The 23,150-nt window shown below is 34.6% G+C and overlaps 2 protein-coding genes across 2 annotated transcripts; both read right to left on the reverse strand.

Moving 5' to 3' along the window:
- Nucleotides 1–249: 249 nt before the first annotated feature.
- LOC134827908 (cubilin homolog) lies at nucleotides 250–20,258 on the reverse strand. Its single transcript, XM_063840780.1, has 9 exons — nucleotides 20,120–20,258; nucleotides 19,812–20,057; nucleotides 19,063–19,750; nucleotides 15,534–17,730; nucleotides 8,113–10,043; nucleotides 6,346–6,523; nucleotides 5,769–6,289; nucleotides 453–5,718; nucleotides 250–389 (listed from the first exon to the last, which is right to left on the reverse strand). Exons 1-9 carry the CDS (start codon nucleotides 20,188–20,190, stop codon nucleotides 370–372), a joined length of 11,118 nt encoding a protein of 3,705 aa, XP_063696850.1. The 5' UTR covers nucleotides 20,191–20,258; the 3' UTR covers nucleotides 250–369.
- A 1,602-nt stretch (nucleotides 20,259–21,860) lies between these two features.
- On the reverse strand, nucleotides 21,861–23,143 carry LOC134828163 (elongin-C). Its single transcript, XM_063841156.1, has 3 exons — nucleotides 23,033–23,143; nucleotides 22,564–22,831; nucleotides 21,861–22,502 (listed from the first exon to the last, which is right to left on the reverse strand). Exons 2-3 carry the CDS (start codon nucleotides 22,755–22,757, stop codon nucleotides 22,361–22,363), a joined length of 336 nt encoding a protein of 111 aa, XP_063697226.1. The 5' UTR covers nucleotides 22,758–22,831; nucleotides 23,033–23,143; the 3' UTR covers nucleotides 21,861–22,360.
- Between the last annotated feature and the right edge of the window lie 7 nt (nucleotides 23,144–23,150).

Here is a 23,150-nt window from a genome sequence, read left to right on the forward strand (position 1 = left end):
TTGAAAACAAAAATTTAATAATTTTCATAAAAATTATTTTTAAAAGAAAATTTTATGTTGAAATACGATTTTTAAAAAAAAAATCTTTTAAAATTAATTAATTTTAACTTTTTTTAAATTTGTGGAAAAATTCGAAAGTCTGGAGGAGTTTGAGTCGTTCTTTGAAAAAAAAAAAAAAATTGGAAAAATTCTTTTTTTTTGCTTCATTGGGTTCTTGACTTATTCTATGGGACAAAAAACAAAATTGCATTGAAATTATTGAAAAATTTATTTAGTCTACGCATTTATTGGAAATTATATTGATAACTTCGAAAGATCCAAATGAAAATTGTTCATTGATAATAATTTTAAACTACAGAGCTGACATCATCACATAAGAAGTTTAGAATCTACAAAATAAAAAAAAATCAATTAGTTTCTTCATAATTTTCACAAAAAAATAAAATTCTTACCTTCAGAAACTCCCATGAAATTAGCAATAAATCCAGTTCCAGCGAAATTTCTTGTTGTCTTGAGCTTCACTGCGACAATTGAGGTTTCACTTCGATACACTGCGGGCTCATCCTCTCCGCAATATTGCCGTTTAACCTCCTCCTCACCTGCTGCATTTTTCTCCAATATTTGCACGTAATTTCCGTTGCACGTTGTCTTCGAACCAAAATCAAAAACGGCAAAACGAAGTGCAACTTTTACATTTCGCGGCACATGAATCGTCCACACGCAATCCGTTTCATTCCGATTATTTTGCGGATACAACGGACTCGTAAACATTCCGCCGTAATTGAGTATCGTTCCGCCACATCCGCGACCTTGATCGGTTGCCACATAGGTCAAATCGTAATTTCCCGAGAATTCGTGTTGCGCATTCACGGCAACTTTGACGATATTCGATGTGGAGAAGAAGGGATTTGGTTGCGTGTAACCACAAGCGACGAGAGATGGCGCTGTCGCAGCTTCACCATCGAAAATTTTCAAACCTGATGACGTGCAGTTATCCTCATAGAAATAAAGGCTGTTGAAAAAGACGGAAATTGTGTAGTTTTGCGGCGCTTTGATGAGATAATTGCACGTTTTCACTTGATTCACGTTAATTCTACCCTGAAGCCCGTCATAGTCGTGGCAGGATCCGGCAGGTATGAATTTCAACTTGAAACCTGCGCCTTCTATGTCGCTGTTGGTGGAGATTCGAACATGTACCTTATTCGATGAGGTGTAATAAATTATGTTACTGCTCGATTTTCCGCAAAAAACATGCGGTGCTTGAGGACGATATAACCCCATGTAGAAGGAATATATTTTGCTACCACTTTGTCCCTTGTAAATAACTTCATTACCGAACGTTTGGTCATTGATATAATCTTTCGCCGAGTCGTCTGTGATTTTCAGGAAGTCATTCACACACTCGCCTTTATCATTAGGGTCTTCCATGTCAAGATTTTCCACGATAATCTCGAAATTCGTACTAATTGCCGTCTCCACAGCCCACACACAATGCAAATTTTTCAAATATTTCCCTCCGACTCGCGGCGGCTCCAATGTAAAAGTCTCATTTTTGGTCACATTAACAGCAGCAATCCCACAAACCGACGGAACTCTCTTCAATTCAACATCAATGCCGGAACTAGAATCATTTTGCGAGCTCGTAACAAACCGAATCCACAAGAAATTTGCCGAAGACTGAAATCCAGCGGGAATTTCGTGTCCACAATACTTTCCAATTAATTCCGCAAACGGTCCTCTGCCATTTCGCACCTCCACAAAGCTACACGAACAATTATCTGTCGCATTGTGATTGCATGGCAAGACATGCATTCGATTGAATTTCCCCTGAATCGTGTATCCCAAGTCCGTTTGCACCAAATAATGACAATCCATGCTCGGAACGTAGTTTTGTTGCGTCACCTGGATATTGTGGATCGGACTAACGTCTCTCAAGGTGATTGTTTCGGCACATGGCGTGGTCATGGTAATTCTCGCACGAAAACCTCCCGCATTGTTACTCGAATCGGTTTTCAGTTGAAGCACACCCGTTTGACTATTCAACGAAATCGATCGATCCAAAAAGTCGCCGCATAATTTGGCGGCACGATTCGCCTCTGACATGTTATGCGAACGGTAGACGTTGATGTAGTCATAATTGCATCCCTCACTGTGCTCCAGATCGACTTTTTCGAATCGGATGACGATAATTTTCCCGATGGGCGCTGAAATTCGCCACACGCAGTCGATTCCAGCGGGTAAATTTCCGTCGTCATCTTGTTTGGGCGACTCCAGAATCGTTGATTCGTTAATATCGCCGCCACACCGGTCCAAGTGATACTCAAAGAGAAATCCTGCCTTTTCATGGAACATGTCCGATTGGAATAAAATGACTGCTTTTCCTTTGAGTCGGAGATTTCCGGGACTATCTTTTCGGCAGAACGTCGACATTTTCTCGTAAATGTCCGAATTGTAGGAATATTCGTTGTACTTGTAAATCGTTAAATTATCGTAATTACAACGACGACTAGTCTCCTCGAGCTGGAAGTCCTTGAAGACAATGTTGATATAATCGCTCAAGCTTGGCGCCACAAATGTATAATTACAATTCAAGTTTGGATCGTACGGCTCTGGGTATCTTGGTGAAATCATCGTTTTCACGTCGTCCGTTACGAAAAATATTCCTCCGCATTTTTGTTTCCATTCAAGGGTGAAGCCATCTCCGACATTTGTGGCATCTGTACGCAGTTTCACCTTTACTTTAGAACTTGTTGTGTTAAAAACTGGCGGCAAATGACGTCCGCAGAACTTTCCAAGCGAGGTCCAGGTATCCAAACTCGTCAAAGTCGTGATTTCGACATAATCTTTGCTGCAATCCGGCGCCTCTTCGATGAAAAATCTGTCTTTGAACCACAAATCGATCGTGTAACCGGCATCAGCTCGCAATTCCCACACGCATTCCATGTTATTGAAGTACGTACCGTTCTTACTGGGACTTGAGATGGTGCTAATTGGCATGTGAATGACACCGCCACATGCTGCCCGTGTTGGAACGACGTCAATTCGGAACTCGCTCTGCGGATTAAATGTCTCGGAGTAGTAGAAAAGGTACAAATGGGCACTTTGGGTGTTCAAGGGCTCATCTGGCAACGAATTTCCGCAGTAACGTACGAGATGCGGACTCATCGGGGTAGGTCCGTTATGCAATTGAATGTATTCCTTGTCGCATGTTTGCGTTAATTTCAATTTTTTCACAGCGATATGCATTGTAGTGTCACTTTTTTGACTGATGTAGTAACCGCAACCGATGCTATACGATGGCGTATTGCCAAATGTTGGTTGTTCAATGATCCGGCTTCCGCTAAACTGCCCGCCGCAACTCAAAAGTCTGTAGTTTAGCGTGAAATTCGTGACTCCCATGAAGAAGGTCTGGTACGCACTGATGACAATATCATAAAAAGGCGAAAATAAAGTAACTTCTCGCGTTTCATTGCCGCATAACAGAGCAAAATACGAGTCAACGTCAGCTGGAGCACTTTTCCATTGCACCTCAAGTTTCGACAACGAATACCGACAACCGGGCGTTCTGCGACTTCCTGCTCGGATGTCCTTTAGCTCCAACATCAACGTGCCGCTGGAAAAGTGTCGCGTTCGCTCATATTCGCACGTGTACGACGAATTGCTCTGCGGCGCGTAAATTGTACCGGAATCATCATCCAAAGATCCCTGACACAACGTTGTCTCGTTCGAGCTAAAGACCATTTTGAAGCCGCGATTGTTGGTTTGTTGTCGACTCCATGCGGAAATGAGCATTTTATTGTCGGACGAGCTGATTGTTTGCAGTGGATCGCCTGCGTGGATCGTTTTAATGCGATTTTTCGGCGTAAAACTGTTGTAAAAGGCGATTCGTTGCATATAGGACGAAATACTTGTGGAAAAATCCAAATCCACAATTTCAACGGTGACACGACGACCTTTGGGAACCGTGATACGCCACTCACACATCGTATTAACAATTCGATTCGGATATCCGAAGGACGTAATGACACCCGATTCCGCAGTTATTTCTTGGCGACATCTCCTGTACGAGGCGTTATATCGCAATTGGAATCCCTTGAACGTCGTTTGGGCGGCAAATGTTTTGAATTTTATCACAATGTCATTGGAACCGGCATTTATGTTCGGTGGAAGCACATTTCCGCAATATATCCCGTACAAATCCCTTCCATTACTGTTTTCTTCAAAGGCATAGGATCCGACGTAGATTTCCAGGTGATCAACTTCGCTGCAATTATCGCTTTGTGGCAAATCCATTTGTTTGAAGGACAGCTCGAGATTTCGACCCAAGGGACCACTGATGGTATAAACACATTCAGTATTTGCCGGATAAGCCCCAGGACTGCCGAAACCGTTTGAGGCAATTGTTCCGTCACTGGCCGTATATTTTCCGCCACATGTCGCGATTTTGACCTCAGCTTCGAAGCCACTTCGGGGCTCATCGATATCCGTGAAGAATTTGATGCGAAGTCTATTCGAGGTACTTGTGATGGGATTTGGTGGTCTATTGCCGCAAAATCTGTCGATGACATTTGCACGTTCAGATCCGCCATCCAGCACTTCGATATACTCCTGCGAGCAATCCGAAGCTCGGTACAAGTCAAAATGCGACATGAACGAAAGTGTAATGGCTTCCCCGTTCGGCGCAACGACATTCCAGATGCATTCGGAGTGCGGATGCGGAATATTGGGGAAATTTGGCGTCGAAATTTTCGAAGAATTCATTCGTTCTGTGAGTAAAATTTGTCCGCCGCACTCAACGCCAACTTCGGTGTACTCCAAGGCGTAATTAGCGGATGCGATGTGCGTGAAAACTTTTATAAAAGCATACCGACTCGATGTTTGTGGAATTTCAAAATTTTCATCAACTCCGCAATACTTGCCGTCACCCAGAAGGGGAGCTGTGTCGTCCCGCCCATTCTTGAACATGACATAAGACGCACATTTATCCTGTACTTTGGGCAAATGCAGCGATTTGAACTTGAATTTGATCATTTTGCCGGGACGAACCGTGATATTGTACAAACAAACATCGTTCATGGACATCACAGTTGTATTCATGTTCGAAATTACCCCATTAGGGCCCGTTAGCTCACCGCCACATCTCAAAAAGGCGATTCCTGCAAAGCCAGTGCGGTTTGTTGCGAAATCCGAACGGAAATTCACCCTTAAATACGGCTTTCCGAACGTCGGTCGGTACATTAAGGTGTTCCGGAAATTCACATTGCAGATGCGATCCAGTTTTGTCCATGAAACAGCATCTTTGGACGTCGATAATTGCACGTAATCGCCCAAACAATCAACTGTGTCCTCGAGATCCACTTCGGCAAAGTAGAATGCAGGATGAAATTGAGGATTTGCGCTGTACAAGTTCCATGTGCAGTTCAGATTTGGTGCATATCCGCCATTAGCATATCCGGGCGATGTCACGTTAATGAATTGATCTCTTTTTTCGAGTGTAATGTCACCGCCACAACCGTCGATTAGTGTTGCGTTCGTTATTTTCTTCGGATTTATTGCACGATATCGCATTTTGAACATATTTGCGCGGTGCGAGTTGAAACTGTCGAGCCTGGCGACGATATAAACGACATTTGTGGTTGACGTTACGGCATCTGGGATCTCAAAGCCGCATAATTGATCGACTAATGGTACTGCTGTCTCATCATATCCGTCATAAATCTAAAAAAAAAATATTTTAAAAATTAAGAAAAAATCAATTTTTAACCTACCTTGATGAAAGCCATGCATAATCCATTTAATTTAGAACTGAATGCCAATCGCTCAAAATCGATAGAAATTACTCTTCCAACTTCCACCGTGACTCTGTATGTCATTTCATGATCTCCGAGGAAGTGTCGCGGGAACAAAGGTGACGTAATAACATCAGTCAATGCCGTTAATTCATTGTGTGTGACATAAGAATAATCAGCGATGAATCCCTTTGACGAACCTGGCGTTTGACCACTTTTGAACCGAATCCAGTAAGTATTGATATTTGTGTGATTTTGATCGATAGTTGTGCCACAGTAGACTCCCAAAAGTTGCCCAGCGCCGTTATTTTCACGAATTTCCAAATATTCTGTTATGCAATTTTCGGATTCTTCGATGTCGATATCTCTTAATGTGACGCTCAAACTATTTCCAGGTGAGGCTTTGACGATCCAAATGCATTCCACGTTGGCTGGATACGGAAGTGGCCACGAAGGTGAAGCAAAGCTGCCTGAATAGCTCGTAAGAGTACCGCCACAAGCTGAAAAATTTAAGAGATTTAGGAAAATTTGTCTGAAATTAAAAAAAAAGTCTTACCATTGTCGAATACTGAGTATTGCACAACGATGTCTAAGCCAATGAGTGATTCGCTGAACGTTCTGTTGGCCTCCAAATGTATTGTTAAAGCATTTCCGTTACTGACAATTGTTGGGGGAGCTTTCATTTCGCAAATTTTAGCTCGTTCGGGGCCATCTAAGGATGTTCCATCCAAAATCTAAAAGAAAATTAAATTAATTATTTGTTATTATGCAAGAAATTAATTTAACTTTTGAAAAGTTTTTCAGAATTTAAAATTTTTAATAAATCATTTTTTTTTATTTTTAGATCAAATAATGAGTTTAGGCTATCTAAATATTCATAAATTTGTTCTAAAAATATTTTTCTTCTTTTTATTTTAAATAATTTTTATTTCTTAATCTTAAAATTCAAAATTGAGTCAAGTTAAAATTCATTAAGTTTTTTACGAATTTTGAGTTTTAAAAATTGATTTTTAATTTTTTTCTTTTTTTCAAGCTTTTAAATTAATTTAAATTTATTTTGGATTTTAAAAAATATTTATTTTTAATGTTTTCTAATTTAAAATTTTTCATAAAAATTACGGAAAAAAATAACTTTAAAAAAGTTTAAAAAAATAAAGAAAGTAGGTAGTCGTCTAAAGAACGACATACTATACCGCATTTCGATGTTATATATCTACGCGTTTTTGTACAAAGGTCAAAGGAAATTTTTTTTTCAGTTTCAATTTTTTAGCAGTTTTGAGTTGTAAAATGATTTAAAATGATAAATTAGAGCCCTCTGACAAATTTTTATCCATTTGGAGCAAGATTTGTCAAAAATGGCTTTGACACAGTTTTTGACACAGTTTTTGATTTAGTTTTGCTCTTGATTTAGTTTTCAAAACAAAACTATGTCAAAGAAAATTTTTTTTTCAGTTTCAATTTTTTAGCAGTTTTGAGTTATAAAATGATTTAAAATGATAAATTAGAGCCCTCTGACAAATTTTTATCCATTTGGAGCAAGATTTGTCAAAAATGGCTTTGACACAGTTTTTGATTTAGTTTTCAAAACAAAACTATGTCAAAGAAAAAATTTTTTTTCAGTTTCAATTTTTTAGCAGTTTTGAGTTATAAAATGATTAAAAATGATAAATTAGAGCCCTCTGACAAATTTGTATCCATTTGGAGCAAGATTTGACAAAAATGGCTTTGACACAGTTTTTGATTTAGTTTTCAAAACAAAACTATGTCAAAGAAATTTTTTTTTTCAGTTTCAATTTTTTAGCAGTTTTGAGTTGTAAAATGATTTAAAATGATAAATTAGAGCCCTCTGACAAATTTTTATCCATTTGGAGCAAGATTTGTCAAAAATGGCTTTGACACAGTTTTTGATTTAGTTTTGCTCTTGATTTAGTTTTCAAAACAAAACTATGTCAAAGAAAATTTTTTTTTTCAGTTTCAATTTTTTAGCAGTTTTGAGTTGTAAAATGATTTAAAATGATAAATTAGAGCCCTCTGACAAATTTTTATCCATTTGGAGCAAGATTTGTCAAAAATGGCTTTGACACAGTTTTTGATTTAGTTTTGCTCTTGATTTAGTTTTCAAAACAAAACCATGTCAAAGGAATTTATTTTTTCAATTTCATTTTTTTATGCCCAGAGACGCGGTAAAAATATTTTTTTATAGAAAGAAGTTAATTTTGATAAAATTTTTTACTCGAAATATTCATTTTTAACTTAATCTTCCCATAAAATAAGTATTTGCGATTAATGTGTTTGATTTTTTTTTTTAATTTTTACTACTCACCCTTAAGAAAGTAAAGCAATCCGTGTCACCCGGACGTCCAAAAATGCTCTCAATATGTGTAACGGTCAAGCTCACATGTTGACTCAAATCGTCTGCCTCAATGACCCACGTGCAGTTATAATTCTCGATTCTCGTGATGTCCGACAAATGTATCATGCCACTTTCGTTCGTGCGAATATACGATCCACACGACGTTTTATACTGCAAATTGAATCCCTTGTATTCCTCTTCCGCATCTGTTTTCATGACAACCAGAACATTATTGCCACTCGATGTGAAAGACGTTTGATTTGGCATCGAATTTCCACACGCCTTCAAAAGAATTTTATCCTCGCGCTCAACTTCTCCGTCATAAATGTACAAGATATCATTCGTGCAAAGCATACTTGGCTCCAAATCAAATTCTTTCAGCGAAAGTTCGACTTTGTGTGAGGCATCTACCGTTATTCGCCACTCGCAAGTCTCATTTTTGCCATAAACTTTGGGATAATTTGGCGAATAAATCATTCCCGATGGATTTGTCAGCAAACCACCACATGCCGCATCAATTGTATTGTACGTCGCACTAAAGCCCCGATGATTCAGTGAGCTGTCACTGAAGAAATGGACTCGCATCTGATGCCCATGTGCCACAATTTTCCGCTCAACCCGATCCGAATGACACAATGTCGCCACATCCAGATTCAAATCGCCTCCCGTCGTTATTTTGAGACCATCAAACTTGCAATCATTCGAATTTTCAATGTCGAGATCAGTTATTGTCAATTCGACGGTTTTTCCGAAGTCCACTTGAATGTCCCACACGCACTCCACGTCATGCGGATACGCATTCGGGTAGTTTGGCGTCGTCAAGGTGCCACGTGGCTTTGTTAGGATGCCGCCACACCCTTCGGTGCTCCATTCCAAACGGAAACCCTTACCGCGGCCACTTTGATCCGTGCTCATCAAAATTGACACTTGATTGTCGACACTCGTGAAACTTTTTGGCTTTTCGTCGCAATATTTGTTCATTTGGACCGTCTCGTTTTTCTGGTATTGCGTTACTTTGACGTAATCGTAGGGACAGGTATTTTGGCTCCATCCATGCGACACTTCAAAATCGAAATCTGTGAATTCCACATAGACTTTGTTGCCTTTGTAGGTCTCGATTTTCCATTCGCACTGGAGTTTGTGTGGATATTCTTGCGGGAAATTCGGAGACTCGATGACGCCGTTCCATCCGGTGAGTGTTGTATTGCAAACCGACATGTAATTGAGACTAAATCCGCGATTTTGATTGGAACGATCACTCACAAACCGGACAAATGCATAATTACTGGTCGTTTGCAAGTCCAACGGGTGATTATTCGAATCGCAATATTTGCCCAAAGATTTGGCACTGGCATCCTTTCCATCAAACACCTCCAAATAATCGTAGTTACAATTGGGATCAGCTTCCAAATCGAAATCCGAGAAAACGAGACGAATTTTTGATCCTTGACTCACAATGACGCGCCAAGAGCACAAAGCATTAGCACTGTATTTGTCGGGATATTGAGGACTTGTGATGGTTCCTTTGTAACTTGAAAGTGTTCCGCCGCATCCCGTTGAGGCACTTGTCCATTCAATTTCGAAGCCAGCTTCGCTACGAGACCCATCAGAAACGAATTGCAAGTACAGCTGATTGCCGAATGATCTGATGTTCGGTGGCAAAGTCGTTCCACAAAATGATCCAATTAAGGGAGATGTCTTTTGAGCGCCATTTCGGATCAGAAGCATGTCGAATTTGCAGTCCGTTGATTCTTCGACGCTGAAATTTTTGAAGCTCAGTTGGATTTGATTGTTGCTCGGTACTTGTATGATCCATTCGCAAGCTTTGTTGTTGACGTAGGAATGTGGCCAGCCCGGGCTGCGAATGTAACCGGATTTGGAGAAAAATGTTCCGCCACAATCTAGGGAGAAACGAAATAATTAAAGAACATGAGAAAAACAAAATTTTATCGAGGAGATTTTGATCGAAATCATCTTAAGCATGAATATTTATTCAATTTTAGCTTTGAATCCCATCAAAAGTTGATTAAAACTTCACTTGAAAAATTTCATGACCGTTTTTCTTCTTTTTTGAAAAAACGGTCATGAAAAAATTTTTTTTTATTTCATCAAAAATCGATCAGATATCAATGGAAATCAACTTTAGAATGCATATTTATTAACTTTTAGCTTTAAAACCCATCAAAATTTGGTTGAAAAGTGACTTGAGAAAAAAAGTACGATTTTTGCTCCTCATATGATAAAATCGTACTTTTTTTTATTTGATCAAAAGTCGATCAGGTATCAATGGAAATCAACTTTAGAATGCATATTTATTAACTTTTAGCTTTAAAACCCATCAAAATTTGGTTGAAAAGTGACTTGAGAAAAAAAGTACGATTTTTGCTCCTCATATGATAAAATCGTACTTTTTTTTTTATTTCATCAAAAATCGATCGATCAGGTATCAATGGAAATCAACTTTAGAATGCATATTTATTAACTTTTAGCTTTAAAACCCATCAAAATTTGGTTGAAAAGTGACTTGAGAAAAAAAGTACGATTTTTGCTCCTCATATGATAAAATCGTACTTTTTTTATTTCATCAAAAATCGATCAGATATCAATGGAAATCAACTTTAGAATGCATATTTATTAACTTTTAGCTTTGAAACCCATCAAAATTTGGTTGAAAAGTGACTTGAGAAAAAAAGTACGATTTTTGCTCCTCATATGATAAAATCGTACTTTTTTTTATTTGATCAAAAGTCGATCAGGTATCAATGGAAATCAACTTTAGAATGCATATTTATTAACTTTTAGCTTTAAAACCCATCAAAATTTGGTTGAAAAGTGACTTGAGAAAAAAAGTACGATTTTTGCTCTTCATATGATAAAATCGTACTTTTTTTTATTTGATCAAAAGTCGATCAGGTATCAATGGAAATCAACTTTAGAATGCATATTTATTAACTTTTAGCTTTAAAACCCATCAAAATTTGGTTGAAAAGTGACTTGAGAAAAAAAGTACGATTTTTGCTCCTCATATGATAAAATCGTACTTTTTTAGTACGATTTTTGCTCCTCATATGATAAAATCGTACTTTTTTTATTTCATCAAAAATCGATCAGATATCAATGGAAATCAACTTTAGAATGCATATTTATTAACTTTTAGCTTTGAAACCCATCAAAATTTGGTTGAAAAGTGACTTGATGAAAAAAGTACGATTTTTGCTCCTCATATGATAAAATCGTACTTTTTTTTATTTGATCAAAAGTCGATCAGGTATCAATGGAAATCAACTTTAGAATGCATATTTATTAACTTTTAGCTTTAAAACCCATCAAAATTTGGTTGAAAAGTGACTTGAGAAAAAAAGTACGATTTTTGCTCCTCATATGATAAAATCGTACTTTTTTTATTTCATCAAAAGTCGATCAGGTATCAATGGAAATCAACTTTAGAATGCATATTTATTAACTTTTAGCTTTGAAACCCATCAAAATTTGGTTGAAAAGTGACTTGAGAAAAAAAGTACGATTTTTGCTCCTCATATGATAAAATCGTACTTTTTTTTATTTGATCAAAAGTCGATCAGGTATCAATGGAAATCAACTTTAGAATGCATATTTATTAACTTTTAGCTTTAAAACCCATCAAAATTTGGTTGAAAAGTGACTTGAGAAAAAAGTACGATTTTTGCTCCTCATATGATAAAATCGTACTTTTTTTATTTCATCAAAAATCGATCAGATATCAATAGAAATCAACTTTAGAATGCATATTTATTAACTTTTAGCTTTGAAACCCATCAAAATTTGGTTGAAAAGTGACTTGAGAAAAAAAGTACGATTTTTGCTCCTCATATGGTAAAATCGTACTTTTTTTTATTTGATCAAAAGTCGATCAGGTATCAATGGAAATCAACTTTAGAATGCATATTTATTAACTTTTAGCTTTGAAACCCATCAAAATTTGGTTGAAAAGTGACTTGAGAAAAAAAGTACGATTTTTGCTCCTCATATGATAAAATCGTACTCTTTTTATTTGATCAAAAATCGATCAAATATCAATGGAAATCAACTTTAGAATGCATATTTATTAACTTTTAGCTTTGAAACCCATCAAAATTTGGTTGAAAAGTGACTTGAGAAAAAAAGTACGATTTTTGCTCCTCATATGATAAAATCGTACTTTTTTCTCCTCATATGATAAAATCGTACTTTTTTTTATTTGATCAAAAGTCGATCAGGTATCAATGGAAATCAACTTTAGAATGCATATTTATTAACTTTTAGCTTTGAAACCCATCAAAATTTGGTTGAAAAGTGACTTGAGAAAAAAAGTACGATTTTTGCTCCTCATATGATAAAATCGTACTTTTTTTTATTTAATCAAAAATCGATCAGGTATCAATGGAAATCAACTTTAGAATGCATATTTATTAACTTTTAGCTTTGAAACCCATCAAAATTTGGTTGAAAAGTGACTTGAGAAAAAAAGTACGATTTTTGCTCCTCATATGATAAAATCGTACTTTTTTAGTACGATTTTTGCTCCTCATATGATAAAATCGTACTTTTTTTATTTCATCAAAAGTCGATCAGGTATCAATGGAAATCAACTTTAGAATGCATATTTATTAACTTTTAGCTTTGAAACCCATCAAAATTTGGTTGAAAAGTGACTTGAGGAAAAAAAGTACGATTTTTGCTCCTCATATGATAAAATCGTACTTTTTTTTATTTCATCAAAAGTCGATCAGGTATCAATGGAAATCAACTTTAGAATGCATATTTATTAACTTTTAGCTTTGAAACCCATCAAAATTTGGTTGAAAAGTGACTTGAGAAAAAAAGTACGATTTTTGCTCCTCATATGATAAAATCGTACGATTTTTTTTATGATAAAATCGATCAAAAGTCGATCAGGTATCAATGGAAATCAACTTTAGAATGCATATTTATTAACTTTTAGCTTTGAAACCCATCAAAATTTGGTTGAAAAGTGACTTGAGAAAAAAAGTACGATTTTTGCTCCTCATATGATAAAATCGTACTTTTTTTTATTTGATCAAAAGTCGATCAGGTATCAATGGAAATCAACTTTAGAATGCATATTTATTAACTTTTAGCTTTGAAACCCATCAAAATTTGGTTGAAAAGTGACTTGAGTAAAAAAGTACGATTTTTGCTCCTCATATGATAAAATCGTACTTTTTTTATTTGATCAAAAGTCGATCAGGTATCAATGGAAATCAACTTTAGAATGCATATTTATTAACTTTTAGCTTTAAAACCCATCAAAATTTGGTTGAAAAGTGACTTGAGAAAAAAAGTACGATTTTTGCTCCTCATATGATAAAATCGTACTTTTTTTTATTTGATCAAAAGTCGATCAGGTATCAATGGAAATCAACTTTAGAATGCATATTTATTAACTTTTAGCTTTAAAACCCATCAAAATTTGGTTGAAAAGTGACTTGAGAAAAAAAGTACGATTTTTGCTCCTCATATGATAAAATCGTACTTTTTTTTATTTGATCAAAAGTCGATCAGGTATCAATGGAAATCAACTTTAGAATGCATATTTATTAACTTTTAGCTTTGAAACCCATCAAAATTTGGTTGAAAAGTGACTTGAGAAAAAAAGTACGATTTTTGCTCCTCATATGATAAAATCGTACTTTTTTTTATTTCATCAAAAGTCGATCAGGTATCAATGGAAATCAACTTTAGAATGCATATTTATTAACTTTTAGCTTTAAAACCCATCAAAATTTGGTTGAAAAGTGACTTGAGAAAAAAAGTACGATTTTTGCTCTTCATATGATAAAATCGTACTTTTTTTTATTTGATCAAAAGTCGATCAGGTATCAATGGAAATCAACTTTAGAATGCATATTTATTAACTTTTAGCTTTGAAACCCATCAAAATTTGGTTGAAAAGTGACTTGAGAAAAAAAGTACGATTTTTGCTCCTCATATGATAAAATCGTACTTTTTTTTATTTGATCAAAAGTCGATCAGGTATCAATGGAAATCAACTTTAGAATGCATATTTATTAACTTTTAGCTTTGAAACCCATCAAAATTTGGTTGAAAAGTGACTTGAGAAAAAAAGTACGATTTTTGCTCCTCATATGGTAAAATCGTACTTTTTTTTATTTGATCAAAAGTCGATCAGGTATCAATGGAAATCAACTTTAGAATGCATATTTATTAACTTTTAGCTTTGAAACCCATCAAAATTTGGTTGAAAAGTGACTTGAGAAAAAAAGTACGATTTTTGCTCCTCATATGATAAAATCGTACTTTTTTTTATTTCATCAAAAGTCGATCAGGTATCAATGGAAATCAACTTTAGAATGCATATTTATTAACTTTTAGCTTTAAAACCCATCAAAATTTGGTTGAAAAGTGACTTGAGAAAAAAAGTACGATTTTTGCTCCTCATATGATAAAATCGTACTTTTTTTTATTTGATCAAAAGTCGATCAGGTATCAATGGAAATCAACTTTAGAATGCATATTTATTAACTTTTAGCTTTAAAACCCATCAAAATTTGGTTGAAAAGTGACTTGAGAAAAAAAGTACGATTTTTGCTCCTCATATGATAAAATCGTACTTTTTTTTTATTTGATCAAAAGTCGATCAGGTATCAATGGAAATCAACTTTAGAATGCATATTTATTAACTTTTAGCTTTAAAACCCATCAAAATTTGGTTGAAAAGTGACTTGAGAAAAAAAGTACGATTTTTGCTCCTCATATGATAAAATCGTACGATTTTTTTTTATTTCATCAAAAGTCGATCAGGTATCAATGGAAATCAACTTTAGAATGCATATTTATTAACTTTTAGCTTTGAAACCCATCAAAATTTGGTTGAAAAGTGACTTGAGAAAAAAAGTACGATTTTTGCTCCTCATATGATAAAATCGTACTTTTTTTATTTCATCAAAAATCGATCAGATATCAATGGAAATCAACTTTAGAATGCATATTTATTAACTTTTAGCTTTGAAACCCATCAAAATTTGGTTGAAAAGTGACTTGAGAAAAAAAGTACGATTTTTGCTCCTCATATGATAAAATCGTACTTTTTTTATTTCATCAAAAATCGATCAGATATCAATGGAAATCAACTTTAGAATGCATATTTATTAACTTTTAGCTTTGAAACCCATCAAAATTTGGTTGAAAAGTGACTTGAGAAAAAAGTACGGTTTTTGCTCCTCATATGATAAAATCGTTTTTTTTTATTTCTTCAAAAATCAAGGAGATTTTGATGGAAATCATCTTTAGAATGAATATTTATTCAATTTTAGCTTTAAAATCGATCAAAAATGAGTTAAAAATTAAAAATTAAAAAAAAAATAAATATGAAAAAAACAAACAAAACTTACTTTCTTTAGCATTCATAAAGTCCACCCTCAACGAAAATCCAGCAAGGGCATGTGAAGAATCCGACTTGAAGAACACCGTTGCAATATTTCCCACAGTCGTCATCACTGGCGGTATCGTTTCGCAGAACCTTCCCAGCGAAGCACCGCTTTGCGTCGAGTTGTCAAACACTTCGACATAATCAAAGGTGCAATTTTCATGACCTTCCATCTCGAACGTCACCCAATTCATTTGAATATTGAAGCCTTCCGGTGCCACAATTAACCATTTGCAGGAACAATCATTCTCGTACGTGCCTTCTTGCAACGGAGGCGTGATAATACTTCCATTTGCTTTAACAATTCCACCGCATTTCAAATTGACAAAAGTGTAATTCGCCTTAAAACCTCGTCCATGCATCGTATTGTCCGTTTGAAAGGCAATCGTCAAATAGTTGTAAGTAGAAACGATTCGCGATGGCTTACTAGAACCGCAATATTTCCCAATTGAGGTGTGTCCATCGAAAATTTCAATAAAATCATAACTACATTCTGCATTTTGTTCCATATCCAAGTCCTCAAAGTCAAGTTCGATGGCAGATCCCAAAGGAGCCTCTATCTCATATCGACAATCCGCAGATCCGGGATACTCTTTCGGGTAATAGGGACTCGTGATGATGCCAGATGACTCGGAGAACGTGCCGCCGCATATCGCTTTGTACTTGATGCTAAATCCGCCATGCGCGGTCGACCAATCCGTTTTGAATCTCAACAGCATTTCGTTGCTTTCGGATTTGATGCTTCGCGGAATGGATGTGTGGCAAAAACGACCGATGAGAGGATCACTCGTGCTTTTGCCATCGTAAATCTCGAGATAATCAAAGTTGCAATCGCTACTGTCCTCCAGATGAAATTCCATGATGGTCAATTGAATCTTTACATTTTTCGGTTGTCTAATCAGATAATCGCATTCCACGTTATTTGGGTAAGTTTTGTCCTCATACGAGACAGGCGACGTCAAAAGCCCTTCTTCGGCAGTGTAAAGTCCTCCGCATCCCGGAATTCCTGGCTGAACGTTGTAGGAAATCGTAAAACCCGTGTCTGAGTTGTCGTCATCCGAGTGGAAATGTAAAAGAGCTTCGTTCTTTGGGGTCAATAGCGGTTCCGGATTCGATGAATTACAGAATTTTTCGAGTAACGGAGACTCTTGGTTGTTTCCGTCGTAAACTGCCAAGAAATCGTAGGCACAATCGACATGCGCTTCAATGTGCAACGAATGGAAATTCAATTGGAGCCGTTTTCCCGGAGGTGCTGTCAAACGCCAGTAGCAATCTCGGTTCATGGGATAATTGCCGGGAGATCCAGGAGAACTAATTACGCCATGACTGGTGACTTCAAAATCTCCTCCGCAAACCGGTTGGATGGCTTCCCACGTCAATTCGAAGCCATCGTGCGCCGTGCTGTTGTCCGAACGGAACCACAAATACAAGGCGTTGTGCGTCGAAAGAATATTTCCGCCTTTTGGCAGGGCATTTCCGCAAAAACGACCAATCATGTAGGCAGACGAAGTCGGGCCATCGTGAATTTGCAGCCAATCGAAACGACATTCACCACGAACGGCACCCTCAAAGTCGAACGACTTGAAAGTCACGTTAAGCACCATCGACGAGTTCAACGTTTGAATGATCCAAGCACATCGTGTATTATGTCTGTACTGATCACTGCCCTCGGGATATTTCAAAGTGCCATTATTTTGTCTTAGACGACCGCCGCAACTTCTTTTCGGCGTTTGACAACGAATTCCGGTGAACGATCGCGGACAAGAGCAGTAAAACGATCCATCGCGATCGGTGCAAGTGCCGCCATTGAGACAAGGATTTGTATCGCACATTCGTACCCTGCTGTAACAATTTGGCTCGAGCGTTCCGGGAGGACAACGGCATGCAAACGAGGTGCCGTTTACGTAACATGTGCCCCCATTTTGACAGAAATTACTTGGACATGCACTTGTGTCGTTGGATGGAAGGCAACCTTGGGGTCCGTAGCCAGATCCAGCGTAACCCGGCGGGCAAATGCAATTTACGATGCTATTTTGGTATTCAACGCATCTCGCCAATGGGTGACACAAGTTGTCGTTTGAACAGGCGAATCCCGTTGATGCAACGCAAGTTTTTCCGTCACCCGTGAAGCCATGCGGGCAACTTCCGCATCTCACAGATCCCTGAAATGGAATGAAAAATAATTATTTTTTTTAATTTCAAGCATTTTCAAATGAAACTCAATAATATTGTCCAGAGAACGAGTTATTTCGAAGTTATTTTGACAAAAATTATTTAAAACACTACAAAAAAAAATGTAATTTTTACTTTTTTAGCTTAATTTTAGTAATTTTAATTATTTGCCTTTTTGAAAATCATCCTCTCAGATAAAAATAAAAATTCAGAAAAAATTATATCTTATAAAAATTAATTTTTGACATATTTTAATAAATATTTTTTTACAAAATTTATTTTTGAAACTCAATAGTTTTGTCCAAAATTTTTGAAACAAAAATGGGGGCAAAAAAAAAAATTTTTTTTGAAGTACTTTTTTTCTTACAAAATGCCAATTTTTTTATTAATTTTTGATTTTTAATCAATATTTTTGTTGTTTTGAGTTTTTACATTGATATTTGTGTATTAAAAATTGATTTAAAAAATTTTTAATTAAAATTGAAAAAAATGAATTTTAAAAAAAAACTGTCAAAATTTTTATGAAGACAAAAATTCAATAATTTTTATAAAATTTTTTTTAAAAGAAAATTTTATGTCGAAATAAGATTTTGAATACAAAAGTTAATAAAAATTGAAAAATTTTCTTAAAAATTTTATGAAAAATTATGGAAATACATCAAAAATCGGTAATTTTTGATGAAATTAAATTTTTTGAACTTTTTTTTTTATTTTGCCCCATATAAAATTTTCGAATTTAAAATGGGGCATCGGAATTAAAAATTTTAAAAAAAAATTTTATTTATTTATATTTTTTTTAAATCCAGTGTTTTCAAAATTATTCTTGAAATTTATTTTAATACTAATACACATTGAATTTTGGATGAAATTTTTTTTTTAGTCACGAATCAAAACATATTATTTTATAAAATTTTTAAAATTATCCATTTTAGTAAATTTCAACTACATTTTCTTCATGGGTCAAAAATAATTTAAAATTAATCTTATTTATACCTATTTTTTTATTTAAATTTAAACTTTTTTTATTTATTTATTTAAATACTGTTAGGAAAAATTTTTGAATAAAATTTAATAGCTTAAATTTTTCATATAAAATTTTTGTAAAAAAATTAAAAAAAAAATTAATTCTATAAAAATACTTAATTTTAATAAATAGTATTTTTTTATTTTTCGAAATTTCGTGTTATAAATATTTTTTTTTAATATTGTTCGGTTTAGATATTTTAACATCAAAATTTCTACTTAAAACTTTTTATTTGCCCTTTTTTATTTTTTTTTAGTTTCAGATATTATTTTGAGTTTCATTTAGAAAAAAAACTTACTCTTGTGTTAATGCACTCAACGAACGGTGCTGTGCTACAACCTCCATTATTCGACTCACATTCGTCGACATCAGTGCAATAATATCCGTTTCCCGTGTATCCCGGAGGACATCGCCCACACATGAAGCTTCCCGGCAAATTTATGCAATCCACTTCGGGATCTTTCGAGCAATGCGGCTTATTTTCGAGACACTCATTCACATCAACCGTGCATGCTGGCGTTATATCATTCGTTTTCCACCCTTGATCACAAATACATTTATATCCATTTTGGTTGTTGGCATGCACGCAAACGCCATGTCCGCACAATTCCGCGCCCGATGTGCTGCAATCGTTCGTTCTGCTGGCACAATGTGTCCCAAAGAAGCCCGGAGCGCAACGACACTCGTAACTTCCTTGCATGTTAACGCACGACGCGCCATTCTGACATCCCAAATCTGTGCCAGCGAACAAAGCGCACTCATTAACGTCTTCGCTACATGAACGACCTTGCCAATTTTTGGGACATTGACAAAAGAAGGAGTCGTACATGTCGAAGCAAGTTCCACCATTTTGACATGGATTCGAACGACAATTATCTTCGCGGAGTTTTAGCGTGATTCTGTTGACTCGTGTCTCCAAAACTCGTAAACGACGTCGAATACGATCTAAATTCACGTTATTGCCTCCCGGTCTGACATTTCGTGTGCTAAGTTATTTATTTTTATTAAAAAATTTTTTTTTTTTATTAATTTCAGATAAGAACTTACCGATTTTCTAATCGCTGTATCCGACGAAGGACGCCCCCATTGTTGTACAAAATTCTTCGGATTCGAGCTATTTGGTCTGATAAACCCAATTCGTCAGTCGATTGTGACACGGATTTATTTTGGATGCCATTTAGCATGGGGATGAGATCAATATCGTTGACGACTAAATTTCTTGTCCGGAAAGAGATTGTTTTGTTGTCTCCTACTTCAATTTTTAAATTTCCATTTTGTGATAAAATTCGAGGTCTACGATATTTTTAAAATTTATTTAAAATTCATTTAGAGACGAAAAATTTTTAACTACTCACTGATTCTGACAAAACACCCACAAAAAATTAATTTGCAAGAAAATTATTAAAATATATATTTTTTGCATCATTTTTTTCGCTTTTAGCACATTATTCACTTAAATTTTCAAAGTTTTTTTTAAATAAAAAGTCCAGTTTTTCTTTTGATGATTTTTTTTTTGTAATTTTCTCAATTTTTTCTCAAAAAAAATTATTTTTATCCACCCATTTTTTAAAAATATTTCTTAATATTTTTATTTAATTTTAATTAACACTTTTAACTTTATTTTTATTAGGAACTGTTGAAAAGAACTGAATCACATTGAGCATTTGCAGTGCTTTTATAAGCGTTAAAGAGGGTGGATATCATTTCATCGATTCAAACAAATTTGATGTTAAGCGCTTATCATTTTTAAATATATTTTTAGTAGAAATTTATGGATGGCATCAGCGCATTTAATTTTTTACTTGAATATTTTTTTTTATTTTGGACAAAAATTTTAAAAATTTCTTGAAAATCTATTCTTTCATAATTTTTTTAAGAAATATCTTTTAAAATTATCGATTTCCTGAATAATTTTTACTAAATTTAATATATTAAAATAAATTTTCTTCACTAAAATATTTTTTCATAAAAATGTTTAAACATTTAATGTTTTATTTTTTTAGCTTGAAATCTTCGGAAATAAATTTTAAAATAGAAAGTTTTAATGGAAATAACTTAAGAACAACAAAAGCATATGTTCTATAAAAAATGCTCGGAGAAAAAAGTTTTAAAATTTATTATTTAATTTTTAACAATAAATTTTTATTTTTTAAAAAATTTTTTTAAATCTCGAAAGCATAAAAAAAAAAAATTTTAAATTTTTGGCAATTTATTCAGAAAGTCATTTGAAAAGCTACTTCATTAAAAATTTAAAAAATAACTTCGGAGAAAAGTTAATTCCAGAATTTCAATTTTAGTATCGATAGAGGCCTTTTTCTGAAAAAAAATTGACAAAAGCCTAACAAACACTCGAAAAAAATTTGGAGCTTCTTAAAAAAATAAAAACAATAAATTTTAAAATTCGCAAAAATTTCTTAAAATTTTCAGATTTTATGAAATTTAATAAAAATTTAATTTTTGTTAAATTTTAATTAAATTTAGAAAATTTCAATATCCTTTTAAATACATTTATTTCTCACATAATACCGGACAGACATCAGAACAGATAAAAAAACTCTTTAAAATTAATTTATTACCTTAAACTTCAACTCAGATCCATCAAATGTGATTTTTTTTTTGCAAATTGATAAATATTTAAATATAGACTACCAAAATAGTCACGAGAGCCAACAGATTAAAAAAAAACACAAATTTTGTTGTATTTATAATCTTCTTCATGTTTTCATTTGTTATGCATTTATTTTTTATTTTATTTTACTTTACTTCAGTTGTTTAAGTTTGCTAGTATATTTATTTTCCATTTTTTTTTAAATTTAATAATACAATAAATTTTTCCAAAATAAAAAAAAAGAAAAATGGTTGATGGGAGCCAAGAACTTCTTTTTTATTTAAATCCTCCCCACAATTTTTTTGATACAAAATATTTTTTCATGAGATTGTTCGCTTTTTTTATTACATAAACTTTAAATATTATATTCATTAATAATTAGAAAAAAATGATTTGAAAACATTTTTTCCCCTTTTCAATTACAATTATTTATCTTTAATTTATTACATGTGATATTGACTTAATTTTGTATTTTTTTTTTCAATTATATCAAAGAAAGTCAATGTACGTCTTATCAAAAGTGTGTTTGTGAATTTGTTTTTTTTTTTGTCTATAAATCTAACACCAAAAAGGACAGAAATTGATGATTGTAGTAAGGAAATTAGAAAAGGTAGAACAAAATAAATTATACCACTAAAAATAATTATGTTTCTTCCCCATTTATCGGTATTGGTTGCTTTCCTTGGCTACTGAATGCAATTTGCTAAGCGTAATGATAATAAAAATAATATGTACTAATATAAGTAATGATCTCCGTCTTCTTTTCTTTTCGATTTTCTCTGGTTTCGTCTTGATTTTTCACCATTTCTGCATGTTACAAAAGTTAACGACACATCAACACCCGAAAAAAATTATTTATAAATATATGAATTTGTTGTTGAGAGTGTCTGCACAACTCTACTTGGCTGTTTTACTTGAGTTTGATTGGTATCCAGTGCATCGTAGTCCATAAATCGCCGTATCGTCATCGTTTTTTTGCATTTTTGATTTAGCAGTCAAGGAAATTGGCGGCCATCAATAGTTCCAACGCGATTTCCGGGGCAATCGGGAACTCTGGGATTTCAGTTGAGCTGTTTGTGTAACGAACCTTGTACGTAAAGTACATGCAGACCTTTTGCAAAACGTGGGATCTGCAAAAAAAAATTATTTTTGATGAGTAAGCGAAATTTGCGGGAATTTCACCACACTTACGGTATCTCGCGAAAATTAACTTCGTTCGCTTCGTTCTCGGCAAATTGCCCGGGACCGGATAACATTGCTTTGATCGTTCCCGAGGTTAAGGCATGTTCGCGTTTCACAATAAACTCGTGGCCATCACTCGAAATGAGTTTCACGTACATGGCATCGGGGCCCTCAACACCTCCATATTGTACAGTCTTGTCCATGCTTCACGCGTTTTGCTGTGTTTTTTTGGTTCCAAAGGTCGCGGTGCGAATCCACTTGATGTCTGATTGGCAATCTGTGTGCATCCAGTGACGAACAGAAGCAGCGACGAAAAAAAAACGAAACAAAAACAAAATAAAACGTAGGTGAAAACGAAAGTCATTCTCGGGGACATTGAATTTCGCAATTTCTGGCGCTGTGCTTGGAGAAGCGGGAAAATCTCGATGCGTCTCGCGTGCACGAGCAACCAGAGATGCTTTTACAGGCAAAAACTTACGTGATTGACGGCCGTATCCCGTAGATGATCCAATTTATTGTTCGGAAAAAGAGCAACAAATTTCTCGGACCGAGCAGTGAGTGAAACAAATTCGCCTTTTTTGCTAATTCATGAACCG

The sequence above is a fragment of the Culicoides brevitarsis genome, chromosome 1 (assembly GCF_036172545.1).
Source record: "Culicoides brevitarsis isolate CSIRO-B50_1 chromosome 1, AGI_CSIRO_Cbre_v1, whole genome shotgun sequence".
NCBI lineage: Eukaryota > Metazoa > Arthropoda > Insecta > Diptera > Ceratopogonidae > Culicoides > Culicoides brevitarsis.

Coding starts and splice junctions, on each gene's coding strand:
- LOC134827908 (XM_063840780.1), bottom strand. CDS start 20,190: ATGATGCAAAAAATATATATTTTAATAATTTTCTTGCAAATTAATTTT. Junction 10,044..15,533: donor CTTTATGAATGCTAAAGAAA/GTAAGTTTTGTT, acceptor GTTTCTCCCTAG/ATTGTGGCGGAACATTTTTC. Junction 6,290..6,345: donor ATACTCAGTATTCGACAATG/GTAAGACTTTTT, acceptor TAAATTTTTCAG/CTTGTGGCGGTACTCTTACG.
- LOC134828163 (XM_063841156.1), bottom strand. CDS start 22,757: ATGGACAAGACTGTACAATATGGAGGTGTTGAGGGCCCCGATGCCATG. Junction 22,503..22,563: donor GTTAATTTTCGCGAGATACC/GTAAGTGTGGTG, acceptor TTTTTTTTGCAG/ATCCCACGTTTTGCAAAAGG.